At 38.6% G+C, this 19,070-nt stretch overlaps 1 protein-coding gene across 2 annotated transcripts in view; it reads left to right on the top strand.

Moving 5' to 3' along the window:
* Window positions 1-19,070, top strand: part of SLC9A9 (solute carrier family 9 member A9) — a 663,428-nt gene that overhangs the window by 44,887 nt on the left and 599,471 nt on the right. For both annotated transcript variants that reach the window (XM_059885432.1, NM_001076068.1), the window contains 2 exon segments: window positions 10,562-10,639; window positions 12,124-12,200. In XM_059885432.1, coding sequence (XP_059741415.1) covers window positions 10,562-10,639; window positions 12,124-12,200 — 155 coding nt within the window.

The following is a 19,070-nucleotide window of genomic DNA, read 5'->3' on the forward strand; positions in this document are numbered from 1 at the left end:
AACACAGTCATGGAAGAAAAGAACACTCTCTAACTTCAGGGTATTGGTCACTTCTGGCGAAGGGGGAAAGAAGGGTCTTTAACTCTGACATATCATTTAAAACTTGTTTAAAGCAAAGTTAAGAATATACTATAATAAAAAGAGGAATAGCTCTGGTCTAGAATTTTTAAGTTCAGTGGTGCCTCTGAGTGACACCTTGACATTTCACATGTTCCTTGAACTTTCTAGGGGACAATATTAGGTCAGGGTCTGCTTCAAATGAAGCAGAGGAATGCTTCATTCAAAGAAAATCTTAAAACCCTTCTCAATGTGTAAAACAAATCAAAACTGCTCAGGCAGAACCGGAGGGCAGAGCCAGGGTGGAGACCAACACTCTTGTTCCCACGTCCCATCACCACCACTCCCTCCGCAGAGCCCAGGAATTGACAGAGATCAGTTTGCAGACCCCTAAAACAGGGGACCTCTCAGGCAGGTTCTCCCTTTGACTGCCTGTGGCTCTGTGTATTTCTTAATAAACAGCCTGCTTGAGGTAGAGCCTGTTTCACTGAGGAGTCCCTGCCACATATATGGGCCCAGCAGGAAACCATCTGGGGAACAGAAGAATACTTTTCACTGTGAATAACTATCTCTTAACCTGGCTGCTCCACAAATTTGAAGTTTGAGAGAAAGATTTCTTTCCATATTTTTTTTAAATTAATTCATTATCATTTTGCTGCTTATATTGCTTCCTTGGGGCTTCCTTGGTTGCTCAAACTTCTGCAGTGTGGGAGACCCAGTTCAATCCCTGGGTTGAGAAGATCCCCTGAAGAAAGGAATGACTACCCACTAGTATTCTTGTCTGGAGAATTCCATGGACAGAGGAGCCTGGTTCAGGCTACAATCCATAGGGTCTCAGAGTCAGATACAACTGAGTGACTAGCACACACACACACACACACACCCCACTTCCTTACCTCCCTAAACTTAAGCCTTCACCATTCTTTGTCCTGATCTGCTCCTTTGCTTCCTTCTTTCTTAGCCTTTATCCTTTTGTTTTTCCTTCATCTCCTCCTAGAGCAAGTTATTGGACTCCTGAAAGTGCTTGACACTCAATCTCCCAAATGAAGGTTCTAAACCCATTGCTTCTACATTCCCATCACTCACTTTTTCCTTTACTCCCTGTATCCATTTCTTGATTGGAATCAATCGAAAAGGATTGACAACCACTTCCTAATTAAGAAATTCAAAGGATTCTCCTCAATCTTTGAAATTCTTTTCTTAGTCATTGATATTGGGCTGAAGAGTCAGTGGCTCCTTGGTTATTCATCTCCTCAGTCAGTTCAGTTCAGTCGCTTACTCGTGTCCGACTCTTTGGGACCCCATGAATCGCAGCACGCCAGGCCTCCCTGTCCATCACCAACTCCCAGAGTTCACTCAGACTCACGTCCATTGAGTCAGTGATGCCATCCAGCCATCTCATCCTCTGTTGTCCTCTTCTCCTCCTGCCCTCAATCCCTCCCAGCATCAGAGTCTTTTCCAATGAGTCAACTCTTCGAATGAGGTGGCCAAAGTACTAGGGTTTCAGCTTTAGTATCATTCCTTCCAAAGAAATCCCAGGGCTGATCTCCTTCAGAATGGACTGGTTGGATCTCCTTGCAGTCCAAGGGACTCTTCAAGAGTCTTCTCCAACACCACAGTTCAAAAGTATCAATTCTTCAGCACTCAGCTTTCTTCACAGTCCAACTCTCACATCCATACATGACCACAGGAAAAACCATAGCCTTGACTAGACAGACCTTTGTTGGCAAAGTAATGTCTCTGCTTTTGAATATGCTATCTAGGTTGGTCATAACTTTTTTTCCAAGGAGTAAGCGTCTTTTAATTTCATGGCTGCAGTCACCATCTGCAGTGATTTTGGAGCCCCCAAAAATAAAGTCTGACACTGTTTCCCCATCTATTTGCCATGAAGTGATGGGACCAGATGCCATGATCTTCGTTTTCTGAATGTTGAGCTTTAAGCCAGCTTTTTCATTCTCCTCTTTCACTTTCATCAAGAGGCTTTTTAGTTCCTCTTCACTTTCTGCCATAAGGGTGGTATCATCTGCATATCTGAGGTTATTGATATTTCTCCTGGCAATCTTGATTTCAGCTTGTGCTTCTTCTGGCCCAGCGTTTCTCATGATGTACTCTGCAGATGCAAAAACACAGGTTCACTTTTGATTTTCTATTTTTTGTTGTTTTCAGTTGATCAGTTATGTCTGAATCTTTTGTGACCTCATGGATGGTAGTCCTCCAGACTCCTCTGTCCATGGGGTTTTCCAGGCAGGAATACTGAAGTGGGTTGCCATTTCCTTCTCCAGGGAATCTTCCTGACCTAGGGACTGAACCCACATCTGCATTGCAGGCAGATTCTTTACTGCTGAACCACCAGGGAAGCCCCTTACTATTTTTGCTTCTCTGTTTATTGAGTTTCAGGTAAGTAACAAATAATTGAGCAAAGCATATCCCAAATGCAGTGCTAAGAAACTGTTTTGAAAAATTATTGCTTATCTGAAGTTCCCATTAAACTGGGTGTATTTTTACTTGCTAAATCTGCAGTCTTGTACAGGGAAGAACACCTCCTTCTTATACCACACTTCTCCTTAGTTTTCTGTGGCCCTGACCCTCATTCTGCTTGTCTCGTGATTGCTCACTCATTGTCCTTTCCCATGATAGTACCACCTCTTCCCATCCCAGGGTCTGTTCTTGATTTTCTTCTCTTTCCTATAGTACTTACTCCTTCAAAGGTCCTGCCTATACTTGACAACTCCTTTCCTCTATGCTGATGATTTTGAACCGTTTCTCCTTGGCCCACCTGTCCCCAAGCATGTATTTCCAAGTGTGTCACAGACACCTCAGACTCAGGGAACCAAGACTTCAATTAGTCCTGAGCTTTCCTGACTCCTCTTACCTCTGCCAAGTCAGCTTCTCTTCAATCATTTTTTATTCATCCATACTCCTAAGTGCAAAAATATGGGTTCCTTCTGTTCTTTTTTATCATTATTTTTGCCTCTCTATTTTACCTGCAAGCTCTGCTGCTCCTCCTTGCCATGTGCCTGGCTTATTCTCAGTAAATATTGTTGAATGGATGAATGTCTCCTGGGTCTGTTTCTTTCTTTCCATTCTGTGATAAACACCTTCATTCACATTGTTGTTACCTTGTGCTCATTCTGGCAACCGTGGCCTGATAATGGTTTCCCTTCATCCAGGCCAATACTTAGGGCCCTTCAAACCAATCTACCTGAGACATCTTTTTGGGGGGGAATTACTTCAATTTATTTTTTGAGTAGGTAATGCATTCATGTGGCTCACATTCAAAAGGTACAAAAGGGTATGTTGAAATCTTAAAGTTAATGATACTTAAAGTTATTCAGTATCATCTCTTATGCCAATCTGAGTTTTTAGTTGATAGTATTTATTAAAATTTTTGTTGTTGCTGAGGTAGAGTTGCCCATCTGATTTTGAGCTAGTTGAGACATAGATACAGCAATGAGAAAGATGGAGATCAAAAGCTAGGTAAAATAATGAGGCTCAGTTTGTAAGCTGGCTTGCTCATCTTTAGCCCCAGAATTAGAAAGACTTATCAAACCAGCCGCAGATCCAGCTGGACAGAAAGCCTTCCCTATGTTTGGGAGGAGCTAGGGGCATCCACTTTGAGCAAACAGGCTGATTTCAACATGGAGAGAGAGGAGGCTGAGATGCACACTCTCAATTTCTTTTCTCCAACTTAGATTGGTCACTCTCTGTGTCCTGGGGAGGATGAGTGAACTATGATGAAATGAGGGCCAGGAGTATTCAGTTCTGTATGGCGCTCCCCAGCTGATGTGCTAATGGATTACAGCTGCTCCACAGGCTTTAAATCCCTTCATCCTTGGGCTGAGGATGGTCAGAGTCCCAGTCTCATCCTTTTAGCCCTGAATTGTCTTACCAGGACCCTAATTTCCCCACAGTTTCCTCCACTGACCAAATATAATCACTTTCTGTGTGTATGTAATGATGGCAAAAATCCTGGATGCACTGCACTAAGCAGCAGTCACTCTGTATCTATAGATAAAAGCCAGGGCGAAGAGAGTCATCCTTCCCTAAGTAAATACAGAAAAGCCTTCTCCAAGCCACCACCCTTCCTGCCACCAAGTTCTAATCCCTGGTCTCCCCAGAGGAACTGATTGTGTGTGTATATATATATATATATATATATATATATAGAACATGGTAACAATGGTGGTTTAGTCACTAAGTTCGACTCTTGTGACCCTATGGACTATATAGCCCAATAGGCTCCTGTGTCTGTGGAATTTTCCAGGCAAGAATACTAGAGTGGGTTGCCATTTTCTTCTCTGGGGGATCTTTCTGACCCAGGGATCGAACCCAGGTCTCCTGCATTGCCCATGAATTCTTTACCATCTGAGTCACCAGGGAAGCCCCATATATAACATATATGATAATATAGATACAATTTACAATAGTATGTGTATGCACACACACACACATATATATAATATGCAGGTAAATATTCTACACTTCCTCCTTTTCCACATAAATCTTGGAACAGGCCAAATACTTTAACAGACTACCCCCAAATCTCAATGTGAGGTGGAGTGAAAGTCATTCAATCATGTCCAACTCTGTGCAATCCCATGGACTATACAGTCTATGGAATTCTCCAGGCCAGAATACTGGAGTGAGTAGCCTTTCCCTTTTCCAGGGGATCTTTCCAACCCAGGGATTGAATACAGGTCTCCCACACTGCAGGTGGATTCTTTACTAGCTGAGCCACAAGGAAGCCCAAGAATACTGGAGTGGGTAGCCTATCCCTTCTCCAATGGATCTTCCCAACCCATAAATCAAACCCAGTGTCCCCTGCATTGCAGGCGGATTCTTTACCAACTGAGCTATCAGGGAAGCCCAAATCTCAACAACTTAGTACACTGAAGTTTATTTATTGCTTGTGTTCAAGTCCACTGTGGCCTTTGCAGTCTTTTCCAGAGGCCAGTAATCATTTCCAGCTTCCTTTAATCTAGTGGCTCTGCCACTCCCTAGTATTTGGGACCTCTGCCAGATGTTCTCTGGGAACCAACAATGGCAGAAAGACAGAGAACATAGGAGATCTAGGGGATTTTATAGACCAGGGTTGGAAAGGTCTCTAAAGACAGAGAACATAGGACATCTAGGGGATTTTAGAGACCAGGGTTACTTATATTACTGTTATCCATATTCAACTGGTCAGACCTTTGTCATATGTCACACGTGATGACAAGTAAATGTAGTCTAGGTATCAGTCCAGAACAGAAAAGAAAAGAAGTGTGGTGAGAACATAGCAAGTTTTATTACACATGCCAGATGGACTGTTTTACACCTTGCTGTTTTAGCTTCACAACAAATTTTAGAAAGCAGCCATATCAGTTCCTAGACAGTTTCCTCAGCCTTTCTAACAGTTGCATAGTATTCAGTTTTACAGATTGTAGTTGACTCTTGAACAACACAGGTTTGAACTGTGTGGGTCCACTTATGTGCAGATTTTTTTCAATAGCAAATACCACAGTCCTACATGATCCACAGTTGGTGGAATCTGCAGAGGCAGAATCATAGATAAGTAGGAGTTGCAGAAAGAGAAGAATCTCGTATATAGAGGGCCAACTGTGAGTTATACCCAGATTTTCGAGCATGGGGAGTCGGCACTCCCCTACCCTGATCAAGGCTCAGCTGTATACTGTGATTTTTTAACCAGTCTGTGGCTCAGCCATCCTCAATGTTTTCTTTTTTTCCCATTCATCCATCTGCAATGAATACTCTTGTCCTTATGTCATTCCACACATTTGCAAGCATATCTGTGGGATAAATTCTCAAATTAGGTGTTGCTGAATCAAACAGTATGGATATTTGACATTTTGATAGCTGTCGCTAAATTACCCTACTAAAAAGTTATACAAATTTATACTCTCAATAGCCATTTTATTGTTTAATCTTGCTGGGTAAAACATTTCTACTTTTCTCTGTGTTTGAATGAATATTTCTGTGCCTCGTGCTTCCAATCCTCAATCCATTGTGTCAATAGTTTCTTTCATTTCAATTCAAGAACAGTGACAATTTCTTGAGAAACAATCAGTGTTGGGTACCACGTAGACCCCTTTACATCTCTTATTACATCTAATCATAAAAAGCAAGTCTAGGAGGTAGGCAAATTACAAATGAGGAAACTGAGGCTCAGAGAGATTAAGTAGACAAAGCTCATCTAATTTGTAGGTGGTATATTTTCATTATATATTCTGAAGTTATTCATCTTTTACCCCCTCTGGTACTTCTCACACCAAAGCATAACCTAGGGCAGAGGAAAGGAAACTCTCATTCTTATGTTGTCTAGAGCTGCCTTCCCTAAGCAAGCCAAGATTTCTTTGAAGTCTTCTATATATATTAAAAATGCATGCAAGTTTTGATTTTCACTTTTAAGTATATCTGCATGCTTAAAATATTCAAAATATTTCAAACTACTTGCTCTTAAGTATAACTGAAACTTCAGGAAGCCGCCAGTTTCCCCTGTGGCTTGGTGAACCCTGGCCCAGTGCTCCCAGGGCAGACAAGGGAGCATGGTTTTGTATGTTGGTGCCCCATGGAGAGGCTTCTATTCATCCTTCAAAACCCAGCTCATGTGCTGCTTCAAGATCAAGGCTCCCTGCAGGGTCAGCAAGCCCAGAGTGCTATCTGTCTTCTAAAGAACTCTGGATTGCAGCAGAGAAGGGGCTCACTAGATTTCTAATGAACAAATCATTGCAGATAAGCAAACACATTATTGTGTTAACTACTTTTATTTTTCCAAAGGAGTCGGGAATTGCCAAAATAATGAAGCCTATTTCTGAGTGCCAACCTCTCTTAAACACTCCTAAATCTTGGTTTAAGCAGTTGTGTTAGCCCGGTTCTCAACTGAAAAGCACACGTTTAGTTTGCCCCTGCATACATACTCTGTTCCCAGTGATATCCCTGTCACATTGATTGACACCGGGCATGCCTTTCATTTCTTCTCCTGTCTCTGGAAAAAGGGCATAATTGCATCTGCCAGCTACCACGCAGGAATGCTGTCAGAGTTGATGAAACAATGTTTTTAAAAGGCCTCTTTGGAAGGAATATGCCACATAAATCACAGTCCCCCATTAAAGTGGTTATTTTAGTGCTTATTTAGTTAGTAGTTGCATAGAACACATACTTTTTCCCAGGTAATTCATATTGAGTCACTGGATACCTTAATACTTAAGCCCAAACAGAATTTTGTATCTATAACCTTCTGATGACCTTGAGAGTTGAACTTGGTAGCTTTCCTTTCTACTCTTGGAAGTTTTCAAGTTGATTATCTCTCTGAATGTATGTCTGGGCCATTCCTAGCCAAACACTAGTGCATATTTGAGATAATAGTTAAAACTACTGCACCCTTGTAGTAGTTGGACATATTGGTATTTTTATGTCTCATACTATCTGATGTTTTAAGAATCGAATCCCAATATTTTAAAATCTCGGTTTTCATGACGCAGTCATAATTCTACCATCTGAGTGGCAGGTCTGTTGCTCCAAATTAATCATTCCTTATGTAGGGCGATAAACCATCTAAAAACTGAATGGTCTGAAGTTTTAAATTCTAGTACCTGTCTGTAAATATACTGTCCCATAGTTACTGGCCACAGAAAAATAAAAATTTCAGTCCCTCCGTTCCAGTAGTCTCCAGTTCAATTGCTCAATAGATCATATGACCCATGGCTACTCTATTGGGCAGGACAGTAACAGAATACTTCCACCATCACACAAAGTTCTGTTGGATGGTAGGGTCTCTAAAACTTGTATTTTAAGAAAAGTGTATTTAGCTTTCTGTCCTTCCATTACACACCTCTCTTAGATTTTTTCCCCCCTCATACTATAATGAAAACTTTTAATTGTTTGGGCTTTTAAACCAGTCTCACCTCCAAGGCCATGATTTGAACACAAAGTCTGAAGAAGATGGCATGTGGAACCGCCATCTGGAGGCTGGTGCAGTGGCAGATCCAGCCATTTCTGAGAAATTATCTGGGTTTGGAGATACTCCCAGAACTCTGATTTAGCAGTTCCTAAGCTTATAGCAAGTCTGAAAGGAACACAAATCTGTTTTGTATATACAAATAAATCCTCGTACTCTGCATGCCATTCTCAGCCTGCCAGTTTCATCTGGCTGCTCCAGAAAATATAATTCAATAGCACATTAGTTAACCTGCATGCAGGGAATGGGGCACTCTGATTATTGAAATGTTCTGGTTGAGTGATTAACCTTATTTTTGCAGAAAAACTGCAGAGGCGAGGGATTTTCTGCCCAAGATGTTGTGCCACTGTAATCCTCTCTTCCAGATGATCACAGATCACAGCTATATGGCTTCACTCCTCCAGAACACAGAAATACATCTCTTTGCAAAAGCCTTCAAATATGCAATTGATAGACTCTTGAAGAGGCCTCAAAAATAGATCAATAATGGTGTTTTAGATAATCTTAGAAAAAAAGAGTAAACTTAGAAGGAGAAGTAATCTCTTTGCCCAAATGTTGCACGCTGTAACACTTAAGAGTTCCTGACAATGGGGCAGTTTCTTCAAATCATATAACTTTACCGTATCAATTCAGATATTTCCTTTTCTTTAGTAATGAATTCTTAAAAGTGCTTGCTAGATGTTAGGCAATGCTGCAAGAGCTTTACAAGTATTAATTCACTTAATTTTTCCAACCACCTTAGAAATTAGGTATAAAATTATTGTATTCATCTTAAAGATGAAGAAACATGAGAGGCACAAGAAAGCTATGGATGGGCCAAGCTGATCTACCCGAATACTCACTGGTCCAAGAGGTTGTGGCATCAGTGAGAGAATAACTAGGTTTATAAGTGGGCACCCAACTGAGTTACATGGCTCCTACTTCCCCAGCCTACCCCTTCCCGAATATTAGATGGGTAGAGTCAAGGAGCCAGTGTGGGGAAGGGAGAAGAGGGACTCTGGCAATGCTCAATTAGGCCCAAAGTAAATAGTGGAGTTAAGAAAAGCTTTTCTTAATTTTTACTTAAGTAATTCATACCTGTGATATGTAAGGTTTTTAGGGATATATATATATATATAAAATTAATTCCCTGGTGGCTCAGATGGTAAAGAATCTGCTTGCAATGTGGGAGACCTGGGTTTGATCCGTAGGTGGGAAAGATCCCCTGGAGAAGGGAACAGCAACCAGTGTTCTTGCCTGGAGAATTCCATGAGTAGAGGAGCCTGGTAGACTACAGTCCATGGGGTCGCAAGAATCAGACACAATTGAGTGGCTAACATTTTCACTTTTTCATAATTCACTCTATTTTACTAGATTTGACTTTCAAAGGCAATTAATTTTTTTCCCAATTGAGATAAATGTATCGAGCAATAAGCTAGCCCTGGGAGGGTGAAAGCAACACAGAATTGACCAAAGCATCACTGTGATCCTTGATGGGTCCCCAGTCTAGTGGAAGAGACAGTCAAACAGAAACTGATAACTTATGTTATGAAATATATGCTACAAGGGAGGGTATAGAATGCTGAAAGAGCACAGAAGAAAGTACAGTCGGTTTTAACTGCGGAAATCAGCATGCTTCAGAGAGAAGTAGTTTTTGAGAATCAGCTTCAGAATGAGCAAGAATTCGGGCAAAAAAGTATAGAAAGTGTAGTTGTAAGACCTGTACGTCTGAAAGGTTTTGATGAGTGTTGTAATGGTAAGAAGGCCTTAGTGGAGAAATAATGAATGGCAGTGTGTGTGTGTGTGTGTGTGTGTGTGTGTGTGCGTATGAGAGCGAAAGACAGAGTGTGAGAGAAGTAGAGAAGAGGATGAATCTAAGGAAGCTTTTAAAGATTAAATTAGTTTTCATTTTCAGACTACTCAGCACAGAGCATGTATTGGATTCAAGAATTTCTACATCTCATTTCATCATACTTCACACTAAGGAATTTTTGCCAAGTTTATTTTACCATTTAAGTAAAAGCCAATAAACAAACACTAGAAAAATCCTGTTTCTCTTTCAAATGTGTTTTTCCAGAGTCTGGAAAATATTTTGAACTTTGGAATAGGATAAAGTAGGGAAAACTAAGACTAAATTTCTAAAAATGTTTTTATTTGGGAAAATTTTAAATAAATCCTGTCAGAAGCTAAAATGTTTGAACGCTACCAATCCCCTCAACCAGAAAAAAATAAAATAGAATAAAAGCTTTTAAAATATGAAGAATGAATAGCTAATCAAAATAAAAGCAAAAAATTTTCTTTGCCTAGAAAGGTTTCATTCAGATTTTATGTTGTTCATATTAGCTACAGAATGGAACATAAGTTTTACATTTAATATATTACTTTATAAGTTATACTCAATCATAAATTTCTAAGTTTGCATTTTCTCTTATTTTTATCTCTACTAATTTAATAGCATGTTGATATGTCTCATACAACTTTAGCAAAGACAACTGTAACTTTTTTTAAATTTATTTTTATTAGCCCAAAAGAGCATCTTCCTAACTACATATTTGTCTTTTTTGGCAGATGACATTTGATCCAGAAATCTTCTTCAATGTTTTACTGCCGCCAATTATATTTCATGCTGGATATAGTCTAAAGAAGGTAAATATACAGTGATTGTTTTCTTCTTTTATCATTAAGTAGAGAATCTTGCCAGCACTAATGAAAAAAAAAAAAGCATCATTTTATTTTACGTGTTTACCTATTTGGTAAAAATACCATTATCTTAGATTATGTGATGCAGATTCAAATCTGACATGCTTAGAATTCTAAACTGGCTCTGTCCAGTATACTGATTGATAGTCACGTGCAGCTATTTAGCCCTTGAAACTTGACTAGTCTGAATGAAGATGCACTTTAAGTATACAATATGCACTGGATTTTGCAGGCTCGGTATAAAAAAAGAATGTAAAATATTTCTACAATGTTTTATATTTATTTCATGTAGAAATGATAATTTTTGAATACATTATATTATAAATGTTCATTTTACTTTTTAAAAACTTAATATGACTACTAGAAAAGTACATATGTCATTTTATTTTTTTACATATGTCATTTTAAATGACATATATGGTTTACATTATATTTCTATTGGGCAATATTATTCTAGATGATTATAACCAGAGTTTGCTTTTAATTAACATTGAGTTTATAGAAAGTTGAGTCTTACATTTTTTGCACCTGCAAAACATGACTTATGTGTAGCCTCAACATGTACATTTCCTAAATTAGTAATTCACACCAACGTCTACATGCTAGCCTCCCCAGGGCCAAAGATCAAGGCTCCAGTCTGAATGAGTTTTGAGATGCAGAGTTAATGTGGTTGCTTTCCTGCTGCCCACTCCTAACTCCAGAGATTCCTAGGGCTCTCCTCCCTTTGGCCTGTGGGCTTCAGCAGCCTTTACTTGTTCAGTACAGACTTGATTTTCTTGTGTACTTTGGGCTCCCTCTTGCTGTCAGTTCTGGCTACTTAGCTACCATTTACAGAACTGGAAGGGAGTTTTTCCAAGCAAGCGTTTGAAAAGATTTAGAAAGCTGGATTTATTCCGCTCATCCTTCTTCATCCAAGCCCCAAGACTAAGCATCATTTTGTGTGATTCATTAAAATAAACTGTTGTAGGTGATTAAGGTTTGGTTTCATCACTTTCAGAAAAACAGTAAATCAGAGATCCAATAAAAGTCAAACGGCAACTTAAATCTTTTAGAACAGTATATTTAAAGTGCTAAAGGGGTTTCAGTGACAACAAAACTTCTTAAAAACTCTGTCTTCCTTTAATCATTCCAGAGTCCTGCCTGACCATTGCCCCAATCCCTTCCTCCTCTCTCAGGGCCAGCCAGTTCTGGCCTGTCACTTTCCAGATGTATTTTTTCCCTATTTGTTGGCAACCTCTGTCCTTTACAGTGTAAATCAGTTAAGTTATCTTTGTACAATAAGGCCAGCAACTGAGGCTCCAAAAACAAAATCGGCCTTAACAGTGAGGAAAGGGAGAGGCTGTGAAAACACATGCATTTGTTTTTATTTCTTGTTATGCTAAGAAGAAAAAATCTGATGTACTATATGAAATCTATCTTTTCCTCCCCAGAGACACTTTTTTCAAAACTTGGGATCTATTTTAACATATGCCTTCTTGGGAACGGCCATCTCCTGCATCGTCATAGGGTAAGTGACATTTGGAGCTTAAGTTCCAGAAGGCTGTGGGGCCAATCTCACATTTCCTGGCCTCACACTGTGTGGGTGAATTTTTTTTTTTTTTTCAGTATATCACATTTTGACACTTTTTTTCTGACTCAATTCCAAGGCTTGCATGTCTTCTGAGAAACACAAGGCTTCAAATCAAAGCAAACTAGAATTAGATTGTTGGATTTTCTCTGTGAGTTTTGAACTTCTGACTTAGACAATGTGGCTAATTTGGTTTGAATTATGTGAAGCACATTGCCTTTTTTTGGCATAAATAATGCAGATAAGCACACACTGTATTCTTTTTCCATCTTTGCAGGATCTTACCTGTATTTGACAGGACTACAATAGTAATATATATCAGGGGTTTTCTTTCTAAGGGAAAGTTAACAAGAGAGCAGTCTGAGACAGACATTTCTAAATATCAGCAGAGTTGTTTAATGCTGGGATGGCTTTTTGGTCGATACACTGTAGAATGCAGACTTGTTTTTTTCTCATTATATTTTATTGGTTATGCTGTGAGCCCCAAACTCTGGCTTGCAACTCATCATAAAGCAGAATGTGGTGCAAAATGGTGAAGCCAATCCAATTCACTTACAATTCTATCCAATACATTAAATCTCCACTGTAGAAAACACATCCAGCTGCTCTGACTATGATGGTGTGGATGTCTTAAATTGTCTAATACAGCCAGTTCTACCCTGAAATTTTACTGCATACAGCTGTTATATCCCTAAAACAAGAAACTGAGGCTAAAAACACACATTAGTCACTCACCCAGCCCTTTCCTTATGAAGTGTTTAGTGTGTGTCACTGGAAGGCTAAGGAGCTATCATTACTTGGACCTGAAAATGGGGAGTAGGGGGGGTTATGTTGAATTCGCTCTTAAATTTTTATTGGTTCAAGCCTAGAACAACTCAGGCTACATTATATGAAAATGTCCAGCATGGTTAAGTTAGTGAGGAAGCTGAAGATTTTAACAGCTGAAGCTGGAGGCTTGCAGAGATGTAGACTGGGGACCCTCATAAAGTCTGGACAACTAAGGGGTCTATCAACTGTTTGTGATTGAGAGTCACAGTGCATTGGATCCTTCTGGAAGCTTGTTCAAGGGAGGGCTTTTCTGCTCTGTGAGTATGCCATAGCTAAATATTCAAACTTCAAAGCTGGCAAGGGCCTCAGAGATCTGTGTGATTAAACTCTTCCTTCTGAAGATGAGAAATGTAACATCTTGAAAGGCTAATTAATTGTTTCAGTCTCACCATCTATAAGTAGTAGGACCTTGGTCAGGACAAAATTAAAAACTGCTGCTCTTGATCCAGCAGCTCTTGCTATCACCCTCTCTTTATTTAACAATTTATCTTTAATTCCTACACATCCCTAATCATTGTTCCTATACCTCGACTCAAGACTCTGAGATGTGTAAACTTTCAACAGATACTTATCAGTTTATAGCAAAGATTGATTTTTATCAGTTCTATAATATGGAAATCTGAAATTTATAATAGATCTAAATTCTAAACTTGTAGCCAAAATTATGGCATAATCAGTTTCATTATTACTCTGTTTCCTTGCATAACTGACTTCAAGTATACTTGTTTGTGCATTTACATAACATGCTTTTGCTATTATTAAAACTCTATACATCTCTTTTGTAAAGCACAATATATTGTGTGTGTGTGTGTGTGTGTGTGTATACTAACATGCATGCATTGTATGTAATTGACTTGTTCTTAAAAATTTCAGTTCAAGAGATCCAGTAATACATATTTATTGGAGCTGAGAAACTCTTCTAATTGATTTTTAAGGCCACAGTTAACCATTTATAATAGAAAGTGATTTGAGTAAGATATGCAGCTTGGCAAAACCTTTAGAACCATGTTCTTTGCTTGAACAACAAAAACTTATAGGGTGCCTTCCTAATGTGGATCATTAGATTGAAATGCAGAAGGGATAGATAAGTTAAAGATTTTAGGATCTTATGCAGCAAGGTAAGGGAAACCCTTAAAGAGCTTTAGCTCGAGAGTGACAAGATCAGATTTACACTTTGGGAAGGTCATTCTGGTGGCCATGTGAAGTGGGAAAAAGGCAGCAAGGGGACTATTTCTTGAGACAATTTCCAAGCTAGGTTGGAAATGATGAGGGCTTAGTATCAGGCAGTGGCAGTAAAGATGGATATCGAATCATCAATTTATTGAAATCCTGAGAGAATGAGGTCATACAGAGCAAGTATGTGGAGTGAGAAAGGTAGGTATCTGGGCAACAGCACTATCTGAAGAAGGGGAGAGGTGCCCACAAAAGACTACGAAGTACTGGGCCAAATAAACAGGAAGCAAACCAGCAAGGAATGTCTGGAAAACAAAGAAAAAGGTAGACGGAGGGTGGACCGTGTCTAACACAGGAGTGGTTAAGTGGGACAGAGGTAGATCTCCATTGGATTCAGTCCCTGGGAAATGATGGGTGACTCCACACTTGTGCGATGGGCAGAAATAGAGGAAGAACACTGGCAGGTTCGATTGCTCAGGGTATTGTATGATGACAAACAATCATTGTTTTATGCTGCTCTCCAGAAACAATTTCAAAAATTTTGAAGTGAAGTTAGTGGTGGTTTAGTCACTAAGTTATGTCCAACTCTTGTGACCATATGGACTGTAGCCCACCAGGCTCCTCTGTCCATGGGGTTATCTAGGCAAGAATACTCAAGTGGGTTGCCATCTCCTTCTCCAGGGGAACTTTCTGACTCAGGGATCAAACTCACGTCTCCTGCATTGGCAAGCACATTCTTTAAAACTGAGCCACCTGGCAAGCCCCAGCTTAATTTATAGGTATGCTCAAAACATTCCATAAGCAGCACCTAAGATAAATTTTATTTATGCTTAAAGCAACTAAATTACATAATAAATCCCACGACAAACAATATGGGTCTCTTAGATAAGGAAATCCCCCATTTCCTTCTTCAGGGGATCTTCCCAATCCAGGGATTGAACCCAAGTCTACTGTATTACAGGTGGTCTCCTGCATTGCAGGCGGATTCTTTACCAACTGAGCCACCAGGGAAGTTCATTGAAGGAAAGGCACACACTTAAATTCAGTGATACTTTCATAATTTGGTAACTCCCATTTTGTGAATCACTCGAATTTAAACTTAAATCTTAGAAAACAACCAGTTCTATTCTCCTGATAAATTAATAGTGACAAGAACAATACAACAAACATTTATTGAAAGCTTGATATGTACCATGCCCTTTTAAAAACTGCTTTACAAGGATTATTTCATTTAATTCTCCAAATAATCCTATTAAGTAGATACTATTATTACCCTCATTTAACAGTTGAGACAGCTGAAGTTCAGAGAATAACACGGTATAAGTAGTAGGGCTGATATTAGTAACCAAATAGTTTGGCTCCTGAGTCATATTCTTCATGCCAAAAAATTGCTTTACTTCTATTTTTATTAGCACAAAACATTTAAAATATTAAAATAAAAAATAAAATGGTAGAATAAATATTTACTAACATGCCACATGTTTCTTTATTTATCCCCTTAAAAGTTCTCATAGACATGAGAGATTTTTATCAAGAATCCCATCTAAAAAGAGTCCACATTTTTAAGGGGAAGAAGGAATGCCTGAGTTTATGCAGATATATTTATATTTGGATAAAATAGGCAAGAGGAGGGACTGAGGACAATCAGTTAGAATGGAGGCTGAGAATAATTTTAAAAAGTGGGTAGATCCTGGGTAGTGATTTAGTGAAGAGGGATGAAGAAGTTGGATTTTACATACTATAAAGTGTGTTAGTCCTGGTGGGTATTAGGAATATTGTGCAATTTTCCATGTTGGAGATCAGTCTCACAGAGTGATGTAAGAGAATGTGGGAACTGGAGTGCTGGAGAGTCAGCTGACAGATGCCCGTGAATCTCAGGATCAGAAATGTATGAGGATGTGAAGATCATGAAGAGTGATTGTGGAATATGCATGAAAACTCAGCCTGTGGGCCATGATCTTCTCCTGGTAAACCCTGTAACCAAACTACAGGTTAGTACTAGAGCTGGACTCAGATGTTCTATAGGATTTGAGATTGTTGAGTCCATTTAAATGAAAAAGCTCTTAAGTTTTATTAACTTCATTTCATTTAAAAAAATTAGGTGTAAGTCATCTTTCAATTTACATGGGAAAGTTTAACAATATCCCCCTGGGAATAAAGTTGAAGAAATTTTTAAACATTTTTTTAAGGTTAAATTGTTCATCTTTTCTAGTTGTCTCCCCCATTTTATCACTTAAGAAATATTTAAAATATGTCTCTGCTTTTAAATAAAATCCATGTATTTGAATTATTTTGCTATTCGTTTCCTCCAGCTTTGAGAGCTATTCCTTTACTGTTGACTCAGTGTCTCCACTTTCATGGTCACATAGGTGTATCATCACAATGCCAACCTACCTAGGGTTTACTGGCATCATGTTTATTTTTGTCCTAAGAACTGATCAGTGTCTGTGAAACACTTCTTTAAGAGAATTGAAAATGATATACTTTTAGCTTCTCTGTTAAGGACAAATTAAAACAAGTACCACAGCTTAAAAAAATATTTTGAAAAAGGGGGTATGGATCTAAATGATGAAGAATGGGGTGTTAATTTTAAGAAAAGCTCACTTTTTAAATTGCATTCCATGTGCCAGACATTGACCTATGCTTTTTACAAGTATTATCTCATCTTATTCTCATAGTGCCCCTATGAGACAGGTACTATTATCATCTTTCTTTTACATGCAAGGATGCTGAAGTTGAGACTTGCTCAAGGTTACATAGCAAGTAAGTGGTAATAAATGGCACAGCCTGTCTGACTTGAGAACAATACTCTTAGAGTCTCTTTGTCTTCCTCCTAAGATGAGGCATTATATTTCCTATAGTGTTTTGCAATTAATAATTAAATATGCAAGACAAACCAAGCCCTCAGTAATTTTATATTTTCACATTTATCGTTGTTGCTATTTGTCACTCAGTCATGTCTGACTGTTTGCAACCCCATGAACTGCAGCATACCAGGCTTCCCTGTCCTTCACTATCTCCCAGAGTTGCTCAAACTCATGTCCATGAGGCAGTGATGCCATCCAACCATCCCATCCTAGCAATTATGAAAAATATGAATGTTTGATAATGAGCTATGAATATAACTGCAGTGTAGAAATTGAACCTGTCCTTTCTTACTGGAGATAGTTGGAAGGATGGTATGACTTCATTTTACTTCCTTAGAATTGCTGGATTTGGGGTAACTCACTCTGGAAAGCCTGGATTCAGGTGTGAGGTTGTTTATATTATTCGTATCAACATTCTTCAGGAATGTTGTTTTACCTGCTGGACTCTCTAATACGCCACAGAAGCGTGCCTGACACAACCCTCTTGTGTGATCATGCCCGCTGAGCTGGGGCCTGTAGGCCTGAGTGCCCATGGAGCTAGTTATGGAATCAGTGTTTCTCTGTCGTTGAAAGGAATAAGGTTTGTTGATGTTCAGCAGTCTCAAAAGGCTGACTCCTAAACCTGGAAGAAGGGACAAGGGTCTAGAATCAAAACCTGAAGAAGTATGGTTCATGGATGGAGGCCAATATGTCAGTGCCTTAAGCTCTAACGCTGTAAAGAGAATGATTTACAGCAGTTCTTAGTTACTAATCCAGTTCTTAATCCAGGAAACACAGACCATTAGATGTGCATAGAAGGACTTCAGCAAGGCAGTCAACCCCCTTAAATCATCCATGAATTTTTTATGAGAGAGAGTCTATATAGATTTCACTGTTTCATCAGCTTTGCTAGGGAGTTTTTTTTTTTTTTTCTAATTTTATTTTATTTTTAAACTTTACATAATTGTATTAGTTTTGCCAAATATCAAAATGAATCCGCCACAGGTATACATGTTGCAGTTCCCAAAGAAGATGTTTTTCAAGAACCTAAGCAAAGAGAGAGCTGGGAAAGGAAGGATTTTACACATCTCCATGTTTAATTAGAACTGAAGAATTCTCTAGACTGCATTCAGGGTAGCTCTAAAGTCCGAAAATATGTGTGCTATTATTTTATCTGGACTATAGAGTAATAACAATAAACCAACTATTAGGTATTTGCCTGTGTTCCCAGACTTGGTGGCCATTCTGTATCCATGCCTAAGACTGGAAGTGCCGGTGGTAGGGTCTACAAAATGATATTCATTTTTACAAATGAAAAATCGTCTCCAAAGCAATTGTTCCTTGTAATTTTTGGCAATTTAATTGGAATGATATGAAATTCTACTGTAGTCTTTATTTTTATTTTCCTGATTGTTAATGAAATAGATTATATTTTCATATGATACCTGACCAAACTTTTTATCCATTTTTCTAATGAATTGTTTTATTATATTTTTATTATTGTTGTTTTATCATATTTTCATTATTTTGCCTGGTTTCCTTATATATTCTACATGATGATCTGTACTTAGTTACGGATGCCACAAATATTTTCTTCCAGTTTGTGTCTTATGCTTTTACTTTTTTCATGATTCTCTTAATGAACAGAATTTTTAAATTTTAATGTAGTTAAACTTATAATGTTTTTCTTTTACAGCTAGCATCTTAAAATTTTATTTACTAAATCCTTCCTGGCCCCCAAACCAGAAAGATATTTTCTTCTAAAGTGTATTCAAGTTTTACCTTTTGTAGTAAGTCCATTTTCTGAAATAGATTTTTGTGTATAATATGCAGTAGACATCTAATGAATTTTTTTCTCTCTCAAAGTGACAACTAATTATTCTAACGTCATTTATTGTTCTGCCCCACTTTCCCCCCAGATCTGCAGTGCCTCCTGCGCTGTGTTGTAGTTTCTGTTTGGGGC

The sequence above is a fragment of the Bos taurus genome, chromosome 1, assembly GCF_002263795.3.
Source record: "Bos taurus isolate L1 Dominette 01449 registration number 42190680 breed Hereford chromosome 1, ARS-UCD2.0, whole genome shotgun sequence".
Lineage (NCBI taxonomy): Eukaryota > Metazoa > Chordata > Mammalia > Artiodactyla > Bovidae > Bos > Bos taurus.